This window comes from Lutra lutra, chromosome 9, assembly GCF_902655055.1.
Source record: "Lutra lutra chromosome 9, mLutLut1.2, whole genome shotgun sequence".
NCBI classification, from domain to species: Eukaryota; Metazoa; Chordata; class Mammalia; order Carnivora; family Mustelidae; genus Lutra; species Lutra lutra.
In genome coordinates, this window is record NC_062286.1 from 72,051,711 (window position 1) to 72,076,479 (window position 24,769).

Below are 24,769 nucleotides of genomic sequence, written 5' to 3' on the forward strand. Positions count from 1 at the left end.
AGAGGAGCAGTTCTAATTGGCAGAAAAGCATAATAATGCACTTCTTACTATTGCATAATTGCCTTTACGAAATCATCCCATAAAAACACTCATTACAAACTTGCCATTCAAAAAAAAAAAAGTCACTCGTTAACTTGGAAATAAAATTATAATTACAATTATAAAGCTTTGCGGCGATTCTGTAGGGTTGCATGCTAATTGCACAGTTTAAGCTTCTAGTTTAATATTAGGTGAAAACATAATTATCTGAAGGGATGCACCTAAGAGATTAAGGGTCGAGATGTTAAAAAAAGTTTCCCTTCTGTTTTGTGATCACAATGGATTAGAAAGTAAAGCAGAGAGAATTCCCTGTGCATGAAAATAGGTCTTTATTTGGGTCGGAGTTAGAGCAATGTCCGTTCTTTAATGCAGTCACAGCCAGGGAGCAAATTCAACAGCAGCGATGCCTAGACTTTTTGAGCTGGGCGCGGGCTGGGCTGTGTACCAACAGCCTCGTCAACTGCAGACGGAACTGCAGCATCTCTTCCTGCAGTAGCGAGTCAGCCATTGGCTCCTCAGTGACACGTGACTGATAGAGCCTTTTCTGTGTCTTTTCTCGCCCATCTGTGTGCAGGGCACTGATAGGCCAGGCTGATGCGCAGGCAATTTATCATCTTGATCTCCCACTGAGTCAGGGAGCTCTCCTGTCACCAGTATTGATTTCAGAGGATGGACTAAATTTCCTAGGATTTCCATTAAGAATTAAGAAAAAAGCTCTAAGCACGCAGGGTAGCCAGACAGACATGGATATGAGATGGCACTGTGAAAACTCGCAGGTAGCTTCTTCTCTCACAGCCGGTGCTCAGCACAGCTTAGAACTGCAGCATGCAGGGTTTAAGATACCAGAAGCCTAAGAACAATAATAATGAAAATAAGAATAAACTCTTTTGCTTAAACTAATTTTAAGATTTATGTTACAATATTTATTTTTGGAGATTGCATGTCAAATTTATGCACGCTCTGTATGAAATGTAGAAAGGTTGCTTTAATTTTTTGATGTCCTTAAACCCTGAGCATGGTTGCTTCTAGTTTTGTTTGCTGCTTTTTGTGAGCTTCAGAGGTTTTTTAGCATGCTTGTGGCAAAAACAACCAAGAATTGTGTGTGTGTATGTGTGTGTGTGTGTGTGTATACATATATATATATATGTATACATATATATGTGTGTGTGTGTATATATATATATATGTGTGTGTGTGTGTATGTAGTAAGTTGGTTCAAGTAAAAGCATGAATAAAAGCTGCTTTCAATACTTGCCAGACTGCTTATTATTGTTAATAACTTGGTGATAATTTTTCCTAAATATGATTAGATTCTGACCATGCATGCTTTTGCGGCAGAATGGGCTTTTGTGGAGAATTTGCAAAGCCGGAATGCCTGAATTAAATGTATGTTTGGTACAACAGAAAATGTATTAGTGGTCAACGATTAAACCTGATTAACTAATGGAAATATTTCACGATGGTAAGATTTAAATAACATTTACTTACACTAATTACTTCTGCTTTCTGAATAAAATGCATGTCTGGGATTAATGAAAGTTAATATTTTTGAAATATAAATTTTGATTACTTCAAAGATAGTAAGATTTTAATTTTTAAAAATGCATCGAGATGAGATAATTTTGAAACATATGTTTTTGTAATGTTAGCCTAGAAAGGATTCTACAACTTCTGTTTGTGTATGCGAGAGATTATGTGCATGTTCATGTGTGTGTGAATTCTTTGGGGGATTGTTTGATACCCTCCTAGCTAAGTCCTTATTCTCGTGAAGAGGGGAAGAGCCTTGGCATTCAAGTATTTCCTAGGCCCCTGGGAATTAGAGCCAGCAGAAGTAAGAGTATGGCCAGATGGGATTGGCATTCTTGGCAGTGAGTGGAGACAATAGGTGGGGGCAGAGCAGATGGAGAACAGAAGGGATTGCACATCAGAAAAGGGGCTCTGGGAGGGGAAGAGTCCTTTTGATAGTGAAGAAAGCCTGCCCTTTCTTTTCAAGGGAACTCCTGATTGTATCTTCCTTTAATTATGAGATGGAATGTCATGTCGGTTGTAACAAATATTTTCCATCAAACTAGGTAGCCCCTGCTTCACAGAGTAGGGAAGGAATCTCATGAATAGAAGTTGCTTTACCAGATTATAAATGGTGTGTTTTCTGTTTGGGGTTGTTTGTAATCTTTTTCTCTTTGCCCTGTAAAGGAAAAGTGGGAACAAAATTAAAATTAAGCTATTGTATTATTTGAGTTGTTGGTATAAATATAAATGTGGCAGTAACTACTAAACTTATATATCAGACCTTAGATGATTCAAGCATCTGTGGGGTTTGCTAACTTTTTCCCTAAGTTAAGCTTCCAGTTCTGAAAATATTAAGAGCCCATGCTGACTAATCTACTATTATTTTGCTTCCGGCTTATAAATAGATGTTCGTTTCTAGAATAACTTTGCTTGGCTTATTTAAGTATTTGTTGATTTTTATGATGGCGCTTGGAAGCTTTACCAATGCCCAGTTCAAATTCTAAAATGAAATTAATTTCTCAGAATCCTCTTTCAAGCTTTCTGTCACCCACCTGCCCAGAGAACTGGGCACAGTCTTTACTCAGAATGGCCATAGGACTGGGGAAAAAAATGAAAATCAGTTTACTTTTGAATTCTGTAAATTTAATAATTCTTCCAAAATTTTAAGGTGAACTTAGACACAATTTCCAGTCCTGAGTACAAATGAACTTGACCAAAATCACCCTGCCAAAATCTACCAATAAAATACAAATTTTAAAAGTTGAAATATACATCTTCTGATCCATGAGTCACCTACAGCTCACTTAATCATGTCATAGGTGGACCTTGTATATGGAGAGAATTTCCACTCTATGAAGGAGATTTTGCCATGTTGCATGTAGAGACATGCAACTTACCTTTTCAGCCTTGGCTTGGCAAAGAACTATGACCTAGATCAGAGAATGAAGCCTTCACCTTTGACATTTTGAGGTATTCAAGATAGTTTACTCGGATCATTGATACTAATTTCCCCATAGTTGAAGAATTAAGCCAGTTTCTCATACTTTATGCAGTCATTTTCCTCCTTGCCCTTTTCTTAGAAATTAATGAAAGAGTCTGCAAAGCAGCAGAACATTCTTCACTTGGCAAATTCCAACTAATGTTTTCAGGAAGAAAGAGAGCCTGCAGACAGAACTTTGGACAGATATTTATAATTTGGAGGGTTGACAGGTGTTCCTCAAGTAAGATGACCCACTGAGAAAGAATAAACATTTTCACCGACTTTGCACAATCAAGGTTGCCTAATAGGCTGAGAGCCACATTCTCCTTCCAGGCAAAGTGGAATGAAACTAGGAGAGCATTGAAGTGGTATTAAATGGCCAGTCAAAACTGCATTTGGACTCCACTGCCAAACAAATTTCTCACCAAGACATTAAGCAGGGAAACACTTACATATTTACATAGTAATTAGTGATGTAGCATTGCATATTAAGGATGTTTGGGGTAGTTATGATGAAATGTTACTGTGTGCCTTCCATATGCTCCTTTAATTTACAAAATGTGCTCATCCCACAGCATCTGGGTGCATTTATAAACTACAAGTGCAATCAATTAACTATATGATGGCTGCAGTAGGCAGAGGGCTAATTGATGGGAAAAGCCCTCTTGGCTTACACTTTTCAATTTCCAAATGGAGAAAGAAAACATATAGCCAGGGACTTTCAACCTTTGTCTATATTAAGTTTAAATGTTTTGAGAACTAAGCTTATACACTGGAAAATAACTCACTTGAAACAAATTTCTTCCCAATCAAAATTAGTGTTCTAATTCCAGTGTTAATGAGAACTAGCAAAATTCATAGGTGAATAGTGTTAGTAGATGTTTAATTTCACTTGGACCAAGTGGTACATTTTATTATTCAGTCTTCTCTTTCATGTCCCATTTCCTCTCCTTCCTATTTTTTTGTTTCTCTGCAGCTTTACCTGTCATTTGTGGATTCAAATGCCGTTTGCTCCAGACCTCAATTTTACTGAACAATAAGCTATGTATAAATTCAGCAAAGTATAATGACACCAAGTTCTGCTTTATACATTTTTGTGTATATATAGGCTTTCAATTTCTTTGACTTCTACTAAAGGTTACCATATTGACCTGGGAAGACTGGTTTTACTTTCTGCCACCTTATGTACATTTACTTGACAACTGATATTTGAATCTCCTGAAGACTCCCTTCCCTCATCACCTTGGCACAAAGAATGGAGCCATGCACAGTAATATCTAGTAGAAAAGCAATTTTGAGTATATCCACTAACATTGTTCCTTGTAAGAGAAAGTTATAAACCCATGGGTATCTCTGGTTTCCCATTACACATTAAGACAGTATGAGTCCAAAGTGCATAATAACCAGGGAAAAGCAAAATATATATGAGATATTTTCTACTTGGGGTCCTAAATTATGAGTGATTATCACTATACATTGCCATATCCTCCTCAAATTTTTCCTTTCATTTGATTTCAGTTGATTAAGCATTAGTAACTATCTCAGAACTGTTTTACAAAATCAGTTACATATTTTTGTTTTCATTGTTGTGTGCATGTATACATATATATGTATGTGTGTATGTAAAATTTTAATTCAGTCTTTCAAATTCCAGTATAGTTAACATACAGGGTTATACTAGTTTCAGGTGTACAATTCAGTGATTCAACAATTCTAAATATTACTCAGTGCTCATCGTGATAGGTGTACTCCTAATCCCTTTTACCTATTCCACTCATTCCACTGCCTACCTCCCCTCTGACCACCGCCAGTTTTTTCTATATTTAAGAGTCTGTTTTTGGTTTGTCTCTTTTTTTCTTTGTTCATTTGTTTTGTTTCTTTAATTCCACATATGAATTCATATGGTATTTGTCTTTCTTTGACTTATTTCACTTAGCATTATAATCTTGGGAATTTGTCCACATTATTACAAATGATGATTTCTTTTTTATGGCTGAATAATATTCCATTGTAGGTATATTTGCATGTATGTATATATATGTTGTGTGTATATATATGTTTGCATTGTGAATATATATATATATGTATATATGTGTGTGTGTATTCTGCCTGTGAAGCCACAGTATAATTATTTTCTTGATAATAGAAAGATTCAAATACTTTTCTTACTCTTTTCCCACAACTATAATACAGTGGTAAGAATGACTTGACTGTTATCTTAGGAGACCAAAAGAAATTAGTCTCTCAAAGATATCTGTAGGTTCTCATCTTTGTTTCCACTGCTTTTTTTTTTTTTTAAACACAATGAGTTTTGTAGGATACCACAATCTTGATTCTCAGCATATTTCAGACTTTTGACCAAAAATATCATATAAGTTCACAGCCTAGATATACTGGTAACTTCATAGATAAAGTGGGGGCTTAATGCTATGGGAAAATGCTTCACCTATCTGATCTTTTCACATTTCTCAGATTGAAAAAACTGCTAGGGCTTCAAAGACAATGCCTTCCCAATCAATTGTACAGTGAAATAAATTTGCTTATGCTGAAAAATACTCATTTTACATACAAAAAATAGATTACATATACAAATACTATGTATATATAATAAAGTATGTATTATATATATATATAAAACTCAAACTATCTTGTGACTTCAAAATATTACTATTCTATTGTCAAATCAATATTACATTGAGTTTTAATTCTTTTTAAAAGCTCCTTATTTTGGAGTTGCATGGGTATAGACTTAAGTGTCAATTCTCAATTACTCATGTGTGAACTGTCTGCATAATGGATCACCTTGCATGACTAGATCTGCTTTCTACACCATTTACCCTCCCACTGGCTTAAAAATCATTCTTTTCAATTACACATCATGCTTCTCTTAATTAGCACAACTAGATTTGAGGGGATCTATTCATTGGTTTGTAGTAGGACTATAAGATTTTCAGAGTTAAATGTACTATGTTTCTGTATAAAAACACTGCTAAATATTTAGCTGCTAAGTAAGAGATTTAAAGGCTACATCTAACAAACTAGAAATCCCAGGAGGAACAGCTACCCCTCGATTTGTCAGCAGTTTTCTTGGGAAGTGTATTGTCTCTTTCCAGAGTATTGACAATTATATAAAGCAATTATCTCAGTGGTTTTCATACATTTGATAGTTAAGATCTGTTAAGATATCTATTGGTTGATTGATCTCTACCAAAACTCCTAGTGATGGATGCCTCAGAGGAAAATAAGATATCTCTTGCCTTGAAAGTCCAGTTGAACAGTCAGGACAAACACATAAAACTAGAGTACTGAAGGCTGAACTGTTTTACCCTATAGTATCCATGGATGAACACATATTTGCTACACATCGGCCATATACTTCATGGTAGTTTGGAGAAAGGAGAGTTAATATAAGTTAATATAAGTTAATATAAGTCACTGTGGGTTAAGCAGGTGCATGGATGTTATTCTGCTATATGTTCCTTGTGTTTGTTTAAGCGGCCCTAGTTATACAGTCACAAAATAAAATAACACAAAATCAGATCACATCAGGGAGCGACAAATCCCATCACACCAGTGCCAGCCTCTGAAGTGATGTAGGACACCAAGGATATTCAAACAGGAAGCAAAGTTCCAAGTAGCTTGTCTCAAAATCACTCAAGGTGGCTGTTTCCTGTTCTACATGTTCTCAGGACAACATATTGGTTTCCTAAAAGCTGGTCTTTATGTTTTGTGAGTAATAAAAGTAAATGCAAAATATGTACAATGCTTTTGATTTAAAAATCACCTGCATATTTGCTTTTCATTCTCTTTATTCATTAAAAGCAGCCCTCACTGCTAAACATTTTCCTTTATAATGTAAGAAATTGGTTTTCTTTTACTGATGGGATGATTTGAAGTATTGAGTCATTTTTCTAGTAGTAAATTAGACACTTTGGAGTAAGTATAACTATGTCAGGCTAAAAGTGTGTTTGTAATTTGAGTGTGTTTATAAATCGAATGTGTTTGTAAATTACTCCAGCAATAATTTTCAATCTGCCTGATTCTCCTTCCATTTCTTTGATTCTACTTTCTTTTTGAATGATACCCACTCTAAAGAAAGTAGAAGGGAGATGGTATAGGAAGAAAGCCAGGGCTTAGCCTTGAGTGAAATAATTTTGAATAGTGATAATTACATGAACAGTCTAGTTGTGTTATTGAAATTGTTATCAATACTATTGTTTCCTCAGTAAGTGGCTTAAAATACAGTGAATAATTATGGGAAACTTCATGAACCAGTCATGAGTACTGATTGAAATGATATATAGGTGCAAAATATCAAATTGAATACTTCTTGATTACTTTTCAAAATCTCAAGCTAGAGATTGTAAGCTTAGGTCAGTGTTTGAAGGCATCCATGCAACAAGGGCTTCCTAGATTCCTGACTTTGTGGTTTCACACATAGCCCATGAAATTTCAATTGAGCAGATGGTATCATTTTAAACAGAAGGCTACTGATGCAATAACAAAGTAAATACTGATTTTAGCCCCTCTCTCTCCCTTTCTCTCTCTCTCTCTACCTAGCAATTCCCTAAATGATGCTCAATTCTTTGTAGTACTTTAGGAAGAAAGACAAAGTTCTAAAATGATAAGATGCAGTAGAAAAGTATATGCTTTGCTTATTACAGTGTAAGGACATTTCCAAAGACATGTCATTCAAGTGAGGATAATACATGCTTTGTGTCTGTAAATATTACAAAGAGGGGTGGGATTTACAGGTTACTTTGTTGTGGTTGTGGCAACTATATATATATTTTTCCTTTATGAATGTATCTGCATCTTTTTAAGATTTTTTTTTTTAAAGATTTTATTTATTTATTTGACAGACAGAGATCACAGGTAGGCAGAGAGGCAGGCAGAGAGAGAGAGAGGAGGAAGCAGGCTCCCTGCTGACCAGAGAGCCCGATGCGGGGCTCGATCCCAGGACCCTGGGATCATGACCTGAGCCGAAGGCAGAGGCTTTAACCCACTGAGCCACCCAGGCGCCCCTGTATCTGCATCTTTTTAAAGAGAATTATTTTATAAATACCACTTTGGCCAACTTACATATACTATATAAGATTTGATCAGATTAGTATGCATCTTTTATGTTTAGGTTTTTAAATAAGAGCTCCAATTTAAATACATAGAAATGCTGCAAACAGAGTTCAGTCTTCATCCAGCCTACTCTAATATTAATGTTCTATTTAAGCATTTTTCATTTGCCAATGCTAAAAAATTAACATTCAGTATGCTCTTGGAGAAGTGATTTTTTTTTTTTTTTTTTTTTTTACATTTCTGGCAATGAGTGTCATCAGACTATATTTGGAAAATTTCAACATTTGAATCCTATCAATACCTAAGAGAATCCTTTCCACTGACTACCCAGAATTTCTACTTTGAAACATTCACTCAAGTATTTTAAGGAAAGACAGTTAACAGAAAAATAGTCCTTTTTGTTTATATCTATTTTTTCTTTGCACCCTTATATATGTCGGTTTTATTTTGAAGTTAGTCTAAGATTCTGTTTTTTGTTTCCATGGGAAATTTATACCATTTTTAGTCTAGACTAAACTTTAGACCTTTACCACCACCCTCAGTTTGCCTCATTCAACATACCCCATCATGAATGAGTTATTTGAGGGGCTTATCTAATCTTAAAACATTTTCTTTTAATGGACATATGTAAAGAGACCGAACTGGAGAAATTTTTACTGCTATTGGTGAGATGAAGACCAACTACTTAATTTTCTGGTACTTGACTTCCCCATTTATAAGGTGAAGGCTTTGTAGCTCTAATACATTATGATTTTGGAGTATGAATAAATGTGAATTTCCTTTAGAAGAAAAGTTTTCCAAAGACAAGTGGTCTTAAAACATGCACTACTTTTTCGTTTTGTTGAATCATCTCTCTGAAATTTTTGATGACTTTATATATGTAATTCCCTTATGGGAATTTTCATTTTGAGACTAGTGTGAAACTAATTCCAGTTTTGGCTAGCATTAATTTGAGGGAAAGCTCCTTTTCCATTTCCACAATCAAGAATATAGAGGCTCATTAGCATTCTATGGGCAAGGCTGGTAAATTGCAGAGAATTAGTGATTTGGAATTACAGAAACCCACAATAGGAAATGCTATAGAAGAAACAATATCTTTTCATTTCAACATCATCTTGACAAATGGGGAAAAATTTTGCAGTGTGTGCATCATAAAAGCAAGTAAAATTCTGTGAAAACAAAGGGAAGGAGCCCCATATTGCCTGTTCTTGTGTGCCAGAACTTCTACGTTTGCTAAGAGACCTTGAAATTATTTCAAATCTATTTTTCATACAATGAATGCCAAAAGAGCTAAATTATTCATTGTGAGTGAAAATATTTATTACCATGTGTCAAGAAACTCTGATTCCCTTTGTGGTATTCCTAATAAGAACCCTGTGGTATAAAATCATGGGCTGAATCTACTAAATAATTAGCCACGTGAACACTGTACCTACCATGTATATTTTTAGGTTTTGTATCAATAAATATTTTATAAAGTGGTGCATACTCTGAACTGAAAGTCCTTCATCCCCAAATCAGTTTCCCATTCTTCTCTAAGAAGTAAGGTGCCTGTGGCTTCTAAGGAAGTGGAAGGAAAAGTGGTGACATAAGCAATCAACAACATGGTCTGAGAAAAATTCTCATCGCTGATAAAGATTTATGAAAAAATAAGTTTGACAAGTGCCAAATGAGATCCTCGGAGCACAAGACTTTGTAAGCATTTCTCTATAAACCTGAAAAAGAAAGTGGGTCTAGATTGGGAACAAAAAATTAGATGGGTAGGACAAATTATTTTTATGGATGTTCACAATTTATATATAAAATCTAATATAGCTTGCAAAATGTCTATAGTAATTTGAAATAATTAGCAGGGAAATATTTTTAGACACAGGCAAATGAAATTAGAATTTTGACATTTATAATTTCAAGACTTCTTAATGTATAAAAGGTGCAGTGATTGCATTTTTTTTTTTTTTTTCTATTTGTTATCAGCATCTAAACATAGAATTTGGTGGCTATTCTGGGAAACCAGCATTTTGGAGTACCAGTTGATATGTACAGTAGAGGTTTAGCTTTTAATATAATCTTAGCACAGATTTGACTCCCAGAACACAGTTAACTTGAAACACTTCAACTTTCAAGCGAACTCTAGACCCAGCAAAGCTGAATAAGCACTGTGGCACCGAGGAGAGTGAAGAAGGGCGAGGTGTTTTGAGGTGTGTGGTAGCCCACGCTCCTCAGCCAGCTCCTTCCCTTATTGGCAGTGTGAAGTATAGGCTTGGATTTGGTTTGGGCAGCTCTGGAACACGTGACCAGTTGCCCCTGCTTGGTGTCTTTCTTGGCTAATCACCTATTTTATATTTTGTTCTTTTATTGGGAGTAATTCCTCTTACCACCTCAAATTTACTGTAGCCGGGAGAATTAATTTTTGGAAAAGTATGCCTGGGTTCTGACAGGATTTCATCTGATAACTCACCATTCTTGGCCCATTTTAGTTAAAGCCCTGAGAAATTGCTTCTGTTTGTTTTATCTTCTATGATTTGGTGAAAAATACTCAAGAACAGGAAACTCCTCTACTGCCCGCTTCTCTGTTCTGTGTCTTAGGGTTGGGTGTGTAAGAGGAGAGAGGTCTTTGCTGCCACAGACAGCTAAAGCCTTAAGACTCAGCTGAGTTGGTTAATCCTGGAGCAGAGCTGGTTTGATGGATTGTCTTATTTTTACTTGCATATTTTCTAAAGCTTTTTTTCCCCTCTTAAACACCTTTCTAGAATTTTGGAACCAAGACCTATTTCACATCTCACTGAGTGAGGGATTAATCTTACTTTCCTAAGTGTGAAAGACCTCTGCCATTGGTCTCACTTGGAAAATGAACTGAGACACCCTCCCATTTTCCAAACAGGTGGAGGAAACTTTTTTTCTCGTTTACTCCTTCTTCTGCTCATTTTTCTTCTTCCTCTTTTTTTTTTTTTTAATTTCCTGTTCGCTTTGTCTCTCTTCTTTTAATTTGTCTCTAACAGAAGGATGCTACTGGCATCTGTTGCTTTCTTCTGTACCATTTGTGTCACTTAAGAGTCAAATTTTGAAACCAATATCTGGATATAAAGTTGCTGAGTTACTAGCCATTATTTTTAAACATCATGGAAGTCAGGAGAACTAACTGAATTCTGTGACATTGAAAGGAAATATATTGAGGGGAGTCTGGGTGGCTCAGTTGGTTAAGCATATGACTCTTGATCTCAGCTCAGGTCTTGATCTCAGGGTCATGAGTTCAAGCCCCACATTAAAAAAAAAGAAAGAAAAGAAATAAAAGGAAGGAAATATATTGAGCACAATTTAATTCTTAGAGGAATAGAATTCTGTAAATTTGAGGAATGGAAAGTAAGATTACTCATTGTAGCAGTAGTTATCTGGGCAGAAACCAGAGTCCTGAGGATATAAGTATTAGAAATTTAATTTTTCATAGAGCCCTGATACTTCCTTTTTAATTGTGCTGGTTTTGTTTAAGGTGTGTGTGTGTGTGTGTGTGTGTGCGCGTGTGTGCGTGTTGTTTTAATCTTCTCTTTTAAATCAAGGGTATAGTATTTGTTATGGTTGAAATTATTAGGATTTTTTTTTGGTGTCTTAATCCTTAGGATTCAATATTCAAAGATAAATGATGGAAGGGTAGGCAAAAATGGTATTACTAGCAGTGACCCATCATCTGACAATTCAAATCATGGTGAAATAGTCAATATTTTAACTACCTTAAAACCACTAATTGTTTTATTTATTTATTTATTTATTTTTTTTTTTTTTTTTTTTTTTTTTTTTGACAGATAGATCACAAGCAGGCAGAGAGGCAGGCAGAGAGAGAGGAGGAAGCAGGCTCCCCTCTGAGCAGAGAGCCCGATGCGGGACTCGATCCCAGGACTCTGAGATCATGACCTGAGCCGAAGGCAGTGGCTTAACCCACTGAGCCACCCAGGCGCCCCTAAAACCACTAATTGTTTTAGATAGAAACTATCACATTTAGCTGGAAAGTCAATTGTTTAGAACCAATAAATTTCACTTCCTTAGTAAAGCATCAGGCCCTGTATGTTTTTGTTTCATCTGTGGCTGCAAGGCCTTTCATGAAATCAAAGATTATTGTATTTATGTAGGTGTGCATATATTTTCATACTTGTAAGACTTTTAATTTTGCAATGATGACAGATTAACAGATAGTTACAAAGAAAACACAGGGAGATCCCCTACACCATCTATCCAACTTCTCCCCATGTTAACATCTTACATAACTGTAGTCCAATATCAGAACCAGAACAGTATATTGCTACAAATCACAGAGCTTTTTCAGATTTCACTAATTACACATGTGCCTGTGTGTGTATGTGCAGCTTCATCACATGTATAGCTTCCTGCACCCACTACCACAATCAAAATACTAACTGCACCATTACCACAAGACTCCTTGTGTTACCACTGATGATTACATTTTTTTTATATTTATTTCTTTATTTGAGAGAGTAAACAAGAGAGAGAGAGAGCACAAGCAAGGGGAGCAGCAGGCAGAGGGAGAGGGAGAAGCAGGCCTCCCGCTGAGCAGGGAGCCCAAGCGGTACTTAATCCCAGGACCCCAGGATCATGACCTGAGCCAAAGGCAGACACTTAACTGACTGAGCCACGTAGGTGCCCGATTATTACGTTTTAAAGGGACCTGAGGGGTCTAACCTACTCCAACCTACTTACATTGACATGGAGAGTGATTTGCCTCAGGTCCATGGCTTGGGTAATGATGGAATTCCTGGTTGGCTCAGAATGCTGTGTCCTATCCCAGACCACTTTCAGACATCTCACCTTTCATTCTCAATTTATAAAGTAGGTCCTTGTTGCTCTACAATGTTAAAGATAAGAGAATTGAAGCAAACAGAAGTTTTAAGGTAGTTGAATTGACCCATTTCGTCACAATTCTGGATTTTCAAAAACTCAGATATTCTCATCCTATAATATTGTCTTTATAACAGGTGAAGGGAGCATTGACTGTCCGCGGGAGCATTACTGGTATTTCACCAAAGCATGTGTAGGCTATAGGTAATCCATGTTGCTTCATAGTTTAGATTCAGCATGGTTGGCAAGGGGGAAAAGGTGCTTAGTTGTCATCTGTAAAGACTTGCAGAGATTTAGCTACACATTTTATAATTGGTACATCCAAAGAATTGAATGCCTCCTCTCTCCCATTCACACACATACACAGCAGATAATTTAGGAATTTGTTTCCCTTTCCATTTTGCCCTTAATGCTTATACTAATTTAGTTATCAGCTATAGTAGTTACTACTGAGGTGAGGTTTTGGGGGTTTGTGAGTGGGGAGGGTCACAGCATGTGCTTTGACCCACTTACCTGTTTCATATCCACTTTGGGACAATTTTCAATACTACTTACTTTGGGAATGAATCTGATTATAGAAGAGTAGAACAGAAATTATTTGGGAAGATTGTAGCATCAAAGACTTTTCTACTATATCAGCATCATAGAAATTAGAGATGTAAAAGACCCATTAGCTGATTTGCCCTATTTCCTTGGAAACTGCAGTGAACATTTTTCAAAAGACCTAATCTATTTTTGTTTAAAATAAATGGGAACTCAATGTAGATTCTTGTTAGAGCTTGAAACTGCTGATTGTTGTGTTTTCTGGGTTGTTTTTCTTTTTAGATCCACTTGACAGTTTGCATAGCTAATTATTGTGTTCTCATTTGTTTAATTCCAGAATTCCTGTAGGCTTTTTTAGAATGGGGGAGGTGAGGAGAGGACCACTGCAGTTTTAGAGTACATCAACAAGCTGTTAAATCCAGGAGTGGGGGGGGTGGGTTAGAATGAGTGAGTGTGTGTGTGTGTGTGTGTGTGTGTGTGTGTGTGTGTGTGTTTAGAAGACAGGTCAAAGTTAAAGCAGCAAAGTGGACTTGTAATTGCCAGGCTTTGGTAGCTAATAACTTTTTTGTGAAGGTTTTGTTGGTAACCAAATGCAGGAGATAGTGGGGTCCCTGGTGGCCTCATTTTATGTGGGGCACTTTTTATCATGATGGATCATTTGCAGCAAAAGCTTTTGCTAGGAATACTAAAAAATATGCAATCTTAGAAATCCAGCTTTTTTTTTTTTTTTGCTAGTGAATGAATTTTTAGAAAAATATTGACTTAATTTGCAGAGTACAATTTTACATGGAAAGAGCCTTAGACTTTGAAGAGAATTTGTTAAGAATTATTTCTTATACCAAAGAGATAACTTCAAAACTTTGCATTTTTAATGTTCTGTGGATTCCATTTGGGAGGAGGGGGAATGCTTTTGTCAAGTAATCACTGCTTTAATTGCCAATGAATCATGAAACCATTGTGGGGGATTTAGTTTAGAAGCATCAACTGAACCATTTAAGAACTATTGAGGTAATGATGATTCAAATGAGACAAAATTACTTCTTTTGTATGTCTTCTTGGTGATGGTGGTGGTGGTGATGATGGTATTGCTTTTTCAAGGGCAGGGGAGCGGTTGATTTAATGACTAGAATTACAGACTTCTTCTTTCCTGCCTTCTAGGACAGGACCCTTTTAAAAAGATCCTCCACAATTCATTAGACTGAACGTTTTCTTTAATTGAGCATCCCTAAATAATTATCATGCTTTTTTAAGGATATGTTCATTTTGAATGAGAAAATTAATATGAAAATTCAATAGAAAACTTTTACAGTTAAGTCATATTGAGAGTTCAACTCTGTGTTTGCAACAATGGGGAAAGTGTTTATTGTTGTATTTATGTATACAGCTTCCCTTAGAGCCGCCAAAATGGTGAGGATGGCCAGCTAAGAGCAGATAATGAATGACTAGATGTCTACATTTGCATAGATAGATAGATAGATAGATAGTATTTTGTGGTTTCTAGTTGCTATAAGCAACAGAGACAGTTATTTCCAAGCCTTTCAAGACACAATGAATGGCAAACATTGTGTGCCTAGCAATTTGAACCTCCACATATGAACTCAACTGAATGCTTGAGAGCTAAGATGAAACTCATACACATTCTTGCAAACCATTGCCATGGCAACGTACTTAAAATTTCCAAGGTCTGTCTCCCTCGAGTTTGCACCTGCAGTTAGCTTATTGTGAAACAAAAAAGAAGGCTTTCCAACTTGAAAATGCTTTGGAATGGTTGGGAGTATGTTTTGAAATAAAGTGGAGTTTGAAAGTTGAAAAGCAAAATAGAACATTCAGGGGGAAAGTACATTTACATTCTCCTTCCAATATTTGGCTTTTTTTCCTCCTACTACTTCACAGTACTCTAGGCAAGGGTAAATGTGGAGAGTCTGCTTATTGTCGTTATTAGGACATTGGGGTTTTGCCCACTTTAGCAAAAAACATGCTGCCCCCTGGCATGCTGGGTAACATATGTGTGTGTCTTACATAGTAAGAGGGCAGGAATAGCCAAGATTTATTTAGTGTTTACTATGCATCAAGGACTTCATTGATCATGATTTTCCTAATTCTTACAACTGCACTGCAGAGACTGATACTGCATCCTTTCCATTTTACAAATGAGAGGTTAAATAAATCATCCAAGTTCTGCTAACTCCAGATTTAAACTCTGGCTCTAATGCTCATGCGCCTAAATCACTAGGAGCAGCGTTACAAGGTCCCATAACCAGTACCAACACTCCTCAGTTTGTCAAGTGAGGAGCTGCTTCTAGAAAACCAGAAAATGAGCTACCACGGAAGGCATCTCTCTACTCAGAATACAGAGTGAGGGGCGCCTGGGTGGCTCAGTGGGTTGGGCCTGTGCCTTCTGCTCAGGTCGAGATCTCTGGGTCCTGGGATCGAGCCCCCCATGGGGCTCCCTGCTCGGCAGGGAGCTTGATTCCCCTCTAACCGCCCCCCCCCCCCGCCTACTTGTGATCTCTGTCAAATGGATAAATAAAATCTTAAAAAAAAAAAAAAAGAATACAGAGTGACTCAAATATAGCTAAAACCTCGGCAGCATCAGTTCCACCCCTGAGTACAAGCAAATATACCCTCCATTTTTTCAGGTAGCTTGGCGGTCACAGACAGTGAGAGGGCCACCTTCCTTATTCTAGCACTCATCTCTCTCCCAGCAGGCTCAGGGGAACACTGAATGAGGCTTGGCTTTTATTTGATTAGATCTTGGCAAATAGATTGAGATATTTGGGGTGTAGTTCCGATAAGGATCCTTGGACTTTAAGAAATAAGAAAAGCCTATTTGAGAATCATCATAGTAAAAATGTTACTGCGCGGGTGACTTAGAAATAAAGGCACTACCTTCAGAAGGAACATTGTATTTTGAGGAAACTAAGCAGTCAGTGGACGTGAAGCCATGAGCCTTGACTGAGGGCTCTAAAGCACCTGGGCTTTTTAGAGTGCTTCTCTAATCCTCTTTTCCTTTATAACCCATTATTATTTCTCAAAATAGAGAAACTTAGTTATCTGGATTTCCAGCTCAAAGCAGATCAAAGGAGTGATTTTGAAAAGATAAAGGGTGTCTCTGAAGGCTGACACTGATAGACAAAAGAGACAACCGAGTAAGAGCACGCCTTGATTAAAAAGTGAAAGAGGGGGACGCCTGGGTGGCTCAGTTGGTTAAGCAGCTGCCTTCGGCTCAGGTCATGATCCCAGCGTCCTGGGATCGAGTCCCACATGGGGCTCCTTGCTTGGCAGGGAGCCTGCTTCTCCCTCTGCCTCTGCCTGCCACTCTGTCTGCCTGTGCTCACTCTCGCTTCTCTCTCTATGACAAATAAATAAATAAAATCTTAAAAAAAAAAATAAAAGAAATAAAAGTGAAAGAGGGGGGCGCCTGGGTGGCTCAGTGGGTTAAGCCTCTGCCTTCGGCTCAGGTCATGATCCCAGAGTCCTGGGATAGAGCCCCGCATCAGGCTCCAGAGAGCCTGCTTCCCCTTCTCTCTCTACCTGCCTCTCTGCCTACTTGTGATGTTTCTCTCTGTCAAATAAATAAATAAAATCTTTAAAAAAAAAAAAAGTGAAAGAGGAGTGGGAGGGTCTCTGACGCAGGGCACAGCCGCATGCTTGACCACGTGAGATCACAGCTCCGTGGCAGGTTTCCACGTTCCTTGCTTTGATAACAAACTACCAAAACAGCTTGTCTTCTGAACTCTCTGGTTAAAAGGTGATACTTCCGTGATTTCAAAAGTTCTCGGGATGACAAGTGACGTGTGTGTGTGTGTGTGTGAATAGAAAGCTTATTTATGGTCCTTCATCAGCAGGCATCCCGGTAATGAGAATGGAGGAAGGGGGCAGGGATTGCAGGCGAAGGAAAAGGGCACATTCAGGTGGGAGATGTAGGATAGCGACTTGGAAGAAATGTGTCAGAACTGAGCAGAACAGATTGTAGAATGCAACGCTGGAGAGGGAAGAGCTGTCCAGGAGAGGATTTCGTTAGTCATTTAGCCATCTAAGTGTTTTTCATGTGAGCTTTACTTGTCACAATGTTTTTAATGGCCAAAATAATAGTAATAGTAATGTGTGAAGAGTAGTTGAAGAAGAAGAGGTCATTAGACAATAGCATAACCAAATAAAACACTCAAATACCTGTGGGGAAGCATGCTGTCAAGGTTCCACCAAATGAAATACACACAAAGGCGGGCTCTCTAATGAAGCTCCTAGTCCTCAGCAGAAGACAATGAGCAGAATTCTCCCATCGCTTCTGCATGCTTATTCTTCAAGCAGTCCGTCACAGGCTTTGCAGGATCTGCTAAGTGGTCTCTGGTCTACCAGCTCTGGGTGACGTCTGCGGATTCTATTCCCTTATATTTCATAAAGGTCTTGCTTAAAAAATTTTCAGGAAAACTTAAGGCAGAATTGATAAAAGTAAATCATGTTTGAGAAAATTGGGAAAAGTAGCAAATTAATCCTGCTGCTATTTTTTTTTTTTTTAACCTTCCTCTTACCCAAACATGAGACTGGGAGCAGTGGCGGGAGGGGAATGCCAACTGGGTGGAGGGCCAGGAGGCAGGATCTCATTCTATGCCTGACACCGAGCCAGTAGAGATTTGATCCTGCGCACCTGACCATGCCACGTTAGTTTCTCTCTCTTTACCATAAGGCACCTGGGACAGATATCTTAAGGAATCTCCCAACTCTAAAATAAATACAGTTTGACAAATTCTAGGTTACATCACACACCTGGGGAGAAAAGAACTCCCTGGCTTTTCCATGTATGGATGATGTGATGTTTTTTGAGGAGTTTTAAGAAGCGCTCTGTTTATGGAATGTTTCAACGTGGGACTTTGGATTTAAGTCATAAATTACACTTGCTTCGTGAAAAGAATATCTGTGTCTAAAGATCTCAGGAGTCCAGTGCTATGAACAACGCTTCCCGCTGGTGTTGCAGGGAAAGTGAAGTGAGAACTTGTAAAGAACCAGCTGTATTTATGTCATAATATTGTCGAACGTCTTCTAAGTGCCAGCCACTGTGCTAGACAGACCTATCGAGCCCTAGAGAATTTTATTAAGATTTTATTTATTTTTTTTAAATTTATTTGGAGGGGGGGGTGTGCACGAGTGGGGTGAGGGGCAGAGGGACAGAGAGAATATCCAGCAGGTTCTGTACTCAGTGCGTGGAGCTTGACGCAATACTGAGATCATGACCTGAGCCAAAATCAAGAGTTGGATACCCAACCAACTAAGCCAGCCAGGCAGCCCTAGCCCTAGAGTATTTAATTCTCTTCATAATCCTGTAAAATAGTGTAAATCACTTCATTTGTACTTAGGAAGAAATCCAGAGAAGTTAGGGAACTTTCCCAAATTCACCCAGCTAATAAGTAGCAGCAGCTTGGACTTCAGCCCCATCTGGCTAGCTCTCACACCTAGACTCCTTCCAAGCTCAGTGATCAAAGAGCAAATTTCTGCTCGTAGACAGCCTCTATTCGTCCCATACCGGAAGTTCTCCATGCAATTCAAGGTGGGCACATCTGGCTGTCTATTCTATTCCCCTCTATGTAACTCCTTATTAATCAAAGGTATTCAAAAAATTATTTTAAGTGGATAAATGAATGAATGAATGAATGAGTGAACCCATGGAAGAATCAGTCAAAAGATCTCAATTTTTGAGTGCATTCTGTCCCACACATATTTCTTGGTCCAAATTTGATGACTGGTCTCAGCCAGCCCTTAATCTCTATGCAACTTATTTCAGGAGGAAAATAAAACTTTCATCTTATTAGTTAGATATTGAAGGAAAACATGATGGAGGTATAGTTTCTTTACAATCAGACAGAAATATTTGCAATGCAGGACTATTACAATAGAGTGCAGTGGGGACAGGCAGCCTGGGGTGTACAGAGCACCCAGAATGATATTTAAATATTTTTTTCTCAGTTTCTTCTATAAAGCAGACTATATCTTAGTGCTTTCTCAAGGGACAAGACTGCTTCATAAAAAAAAGCAGACTGACTTATTGCAAGACATTTTTAGCTTTTCCTTCTTTCTAACTTTCAGTCATTCTCTCTTTTCCTTTAAAGATAATGTCACTTCTTGCTATTTCTCTACCATAAATTTCCAGCCATGAAGTATAATGTGGAAACCAGTTATAAAGTTCCATTGTCACTTCTAGAGATGTTAGAGGCAGATAAAATCTTTGAAAAAGTGTGATTTTGCCACAATTCTCATTTGCCACTCTTAGGAGTCATGCTCCTGGAAAATAATCTATACTTGCTCACTCTTATTTTGAGACTTAATGAGCTGTTATAAATGAGTAGTTGTGACAAACATACACCTTAGTGTAGTGAGCTTAGAAAGGATGACCTTCAGGAATAAGGCTATTGGACATGATTCTTCCAATTCAGTTGTCATGTGGAATATTCCTTCTGTGTTTAGAATCAAAGTGAATCATGCACCCTCAACTTTAGTAATTTTATTTTCACAATCACTTATTTTCATAATAGGCTTTTATTTGAATTGCAGATATTTAAAGAAGATAAGCCAAGTTTAGAGTGTGATGACTTTTTTCTTCTTTATTGACATAAAATTGACAGATAAAAATTGTATATATTTAAGGCTTATAACAATATGTTGATAAGCATATGCATGGTGAAACGATTCACCACAATCAGTGGTGAAGCCATGTCAAACCAAATCTCTTGAGCTCTTATGATAGATATTCTGGGGGTGTTAAACATGGACATAAACTCTGTCCCACAGAAGTATGGGAAATAAAATAAAACATACACCTGAGCTGTTCCCAAACTTTTGTAGTTCAACATAGTTTGGAAAGGCAAATACCTCCACTGTCCCAATGTACTAAGAAAATATTTAATTAGTATATTATTTATTAAAAGTTAAGTAGTGGGGTGCCTGGGTGGCTCTTTTGGTTGAGTGTCTGCCTTTTGCTCAGGTCATGATCTCAGGGTCCTGGGATCGAGCCCCACATCGGGTTCCCTGCTCAGCGGGAAGCCTGCTTTTCTCCTCTCCCTGCTCCTGCTCTCTCTTGCTATCTCTGTTTCTCTCTCTTAAATAAATAGAATCTCTTAAAAATTTTTAATTTAGTATATTATTAATCCATACAGAAGGCACAACCATACACAGTATCATGTTATAATTACAAATACAATCGCTATAATAGGGAGCACAAGCAGCTGGGATCACAGCTAAAGAATATCTCTTCTCCCCTCCTCTCTCCCCTCCTCCCTCTCCTTCTCATGCTCCTTTAATTAACAGTGTTTGCTGAATGATCTGTTCTTCCTACTCGTCTGTTCTTTTAGAGACTCTAGATGTAATAGGGCATACATGAGAAGTAAACCATGGACATAGAGATAAAATAAATCAACTTGTCACCATCTTCTAGGTCCCAGTAAAGTGAGTAAGGAGGAGAACTCAAGAGGTCTCCAGTGTCCCTGCCTCTCTGCAGTGACTCCCCAAGAGATCAGGCCTAGCGAGGAAGGAATGACAGGGCAAGGTGTGGATTGGTACTACCTGTCTTGTACATTACACTAAATAAGCAAGGCTGAAATGAATCCTATCCTTGTATAAAGGGGATCAGCCCAAGAATAGCAACATCTATGTGAGGGGCCAGTTGGATAAAAGAAACAGATCCTATTCAACTGAGGGGACAGGAGGATTTCAGGATATGAAAATGAAAGTTATGCAGTGAAGTGGATAGTTGGCTGCCCTCTTTAAGCTCTCCCCAGAACTATTCTTAATAGAGTGTCATTCGAGGAACAAAAATAATTCCTTATTAATTTTAATAATAGCATATAAACACTGCATTGTGGGAACTCTGATGTTTCTAAAGTGCTTTCAAGCATTTCAAATTTGATCTCCACAAGATCCCTGTGAGATAGAGAAGTTATTATGATGCATATATTCAAGTGATTATATATACATATATAGCACACGTGTTAACATGTATAGTATATCCTTACATATATAGCATATATATTCTTAAGTACTGTCAAAAACACAAAAATTAGTCCAAGATGATGCATATTGCTTAAAATCCAGATTTGTAACTTGATTTCTGAACTAAGTTATATTTTCTATTATTGATCATCACACTAAAAATTAAAGTGAAATGGCTGAAAAGTATTCCATTTCAAATATGTATTAGGGAGCCAAAGTAAGCACCACAAGGAATGAAGAAGTCAGATAGGGAAGCTTGGAGGTCCAGCTTAACTACAGTCAGAAAAGATTAGATCTTCTCAGTGTATGAATGAAATAACATGGTAACATCCGAGCCAGAAAATGTTTACTATCAATCAGTTTTTGGCAGAAACACATTAAAGTACTTTTCAGACATTGGCTTATTTGGGGGAGCCTAGTTTAGAACCTTACATATATTCAAGTCATGGGTCAAAAAAATCAGAAGATTAATTTTCTGTTAACTAAATCATCATCATTTCCAACCACATCCCTATTTCTTGCTATTCCATACAGCAAGAATTGTGTGGAATATAAGTTGTCCTATGTTCCCAGGTTAAAGCTCTATCAAGAAGACATCGGTTTTCAAAGAATTGTTATGGGTAGCTAGCTTCCTCTGGCTCTTTCCACATCTTTGATTTTGAACCTCTAATTCTAGGTCCATTGTGTAAATGAGACTAACCTAATCAATAAATGCCTGTCTAGATTGTATATGGGAAGACAGCCAATATTATTAATAAATGGCCACTTCCATTTATATATTTCCAGGATATAGTAAGAGATAATTTGACAAAACTTGAATGATGGTTGTATGAGAAAGAGAAAATAAGAATCTTATTAGCACTTATGTGGTGAAAACAGTAGCTAATAAGGGAGAACTCAGAAGTTGGAAGGATATTCATTGGTGGATTAATGAGAAGAGGGAAAAAAAGATCATTGAATTAAAGGGCAGAGGGAAAGAAGGAGAAAGATAATCTTAAGCAGACTCTGAGCTGAGTGTGGAGTCTGAATGGAGCTCAGTCCTTCAGTTCATCAGATCACAATCTGAGTTGAAATCAAGAGTCAGATGCTTAACTAACTGAACCCTACCCCGGCCCTGGGTACCCCCTCACTGAAGTAATTTTGTAGCCAGAATAGACTGCAGTGTTCTTTTTTCTTTTTTTTAAGATTTTTTTTTTTAAGATTTTATTTATTTATTTGACACACAGAGAGAGATCACAGGTAGACAGAGAGGCAGGCAGAGAGAGAGGGTGAAGCAGGCTCCCTGTGAGCAGAGAGCCTGACGCAGGGCTTGATCCCAGGACCCTGAGATCATGACCTGAGCTGAAGGCAGAGGCTTAACCCACTGAGCCACCCAGGCACCCCCTGGCCCGCAGTGTTCTAAGTCAAGGAGAAAGAATAAGCAGGAGAATTTTCAATAATTTATATTTCTTTCTGTCCCCCCAAATTTAGTTACACATTTTGTATAGAAACAAGAGACATGATGTGTAAGTCTTTAAGCACCTAAGAAAAGATTGCAGCAAGTAAATTAAGAACTTTCAGGTATTACTTCAAAATAACTGTGACTGGGGCACCTGATTGGTTCAGTGGGTTGGGCCTCTGCCTTCGGCTCAGGTCATGATCTCAGGGTCCTGGAATCGAGCCCCGCATCGGGCTCTCTGCTCAGCAGGGAGTCTGCTCCCAACCCTGCCCCGCCTGCCTCTCTGCCTACTTGTGTTCTCTCTCTGTGTGTGTCAAATAAATAAATAAAATCTTTAAAAAAAAACCTTAAAACTGTGATTATATCAATATTTGATTTTTTTTTATAACCAGAGTTAAATAAAGTGAACACTAGCATTCATTTTGTTCCCTATTTAGTGTCTATTTAATGTGCTGCCATATCAATGGTGCAATTAGCTGTGTGTGTGTCTCCTTGTATGTGTGTGTGTTTTCTTTGTGACAATTTTAGTGGTTACTTATCTAAAACCCAATAATCTCCTTTGCCACCTTTTAATTTATGTTAAATGTATTTCATCGTGTATCTTTGTAGATCATATCACATCCTTTAAAGAACAAAATGGTTTTGGATGGATGGATGATGGTTGGATGAATGGATGGATGGATGGGTGATGAATGGATAGTTAGAAGTCATCTGGGATAAGGTAAAGAGACAAACACAATTTATTGAGGTCAGTATAATCTCATAGTTTTGCCACTAATTGGCACTATAATTGTGTTCAAACAAAAACACTTAATTTTGCAGCTTCTGTTTCCTGATATGTACAATGAAGTGGTCAGACTAATGATCACTAAGGTCTGGTGCAATGCAGGAAGATATGTGACTGCTTGGCTAAAACATGATTCTATCCCTTAACGTGTTAAATGCCAACAACATAAGCTTGAATTTTGGAGACATGTTAGTTGAAATGATCAATCATTGGCATTTTACACTGATAAAAAAATCTGTTTGGGCATCATTACCCTCATAAGGATTTTCAGTTCAACCTGTGTGACTAATTAGTTCATTCAGTGATAATAGTTGGAGTAGAGAGTCATATAGACTTCACTAAAAGCCTAGATTTACGTTGTAAACATCTCTCAGTGTTCATTCAATTTGGAAATGGCCAAACACATTTCAGAAAGTGCTTTGTCCAAAAGAAAACTGAATAGAGAGAGAACTGAGTTGATAACAGGTGTATTCTGGTTTCCCCTTCAGCATCTTTGCTCCACTTCCAGCAGTCTTCGAGGCTCTTATACCCCATGTTCTAATGAATGAGAATCCAGAAGAACAGATTATTATAATACCTGTCTGAAAATTTAAACTGGACTTTAAATTTGTCTTTTGGCCAGCTCTCCTACGTTTCTTTGGCTAAAAATGAAAATGCAATATTACCATCAAGATCATTAGCAGCTTAAAGAAAAAGTATGAGAGAGGTACTATCTTTTTTAAAATATAAATTTAATTTCAAGTTTTCTGACACCAGGTTTCTCTTTTGCAGGTTTGCAACTTTGCATAACTTTTCTAAAATATTATCTTTTTTGACTAAGCAGAAATCCAGTTCTTTTCTTTCTTCCATAGTTCCTTTAAATTCATTTTTTGTGGCATTATTTCCTCACTCCTATCTTCCCCTTTGAGTTTTGCCAGTCGGGATGACCAGTATCGAATGCACATAAAAATGCATGTTAAAATGAGTGAGATGTCATGGTCCCTTTTCCATGGTGGGGTTTTTCTATCCAATCCACATTTTAAATAGTGACAAAATTTTTGAAGAAAATTGAATGGCTTTCAAGTCTGTCTTTTCC

The 24,769-nt window shown here is 37.4% G+C and overlaps 1 protein-coding gene across 34 annotated transcripts in view; it reads left to right on the forward strand.

Annotated features, from left to right (window-relative positions):
* The window catches only part of NRXN1 (neurexin 1), a 1,204,011-nt gene that overhangs the window by 1,149,990 nt on the left and 29,252 nt on the right, over positions 1-24,769 (forward strand). Inside the window, exon 1 of one of the 34 annotated variants that reach the window (XM_047745965.1) lies at positions 633-815. The exons of the other annotated variants lie outside the window; for them this stretch is intronic. Coding sequence (XP_047601921.1) covers positions 783-815 — 33 coding nt within the window. The 5' untranslated portion in view covers positions 633-782. Of the gene's footprint in view, positions 1-632; positions 816-24,769 lie in introns of those variants that run through there. 34 annotated transcript variants of the gene reach the window in all.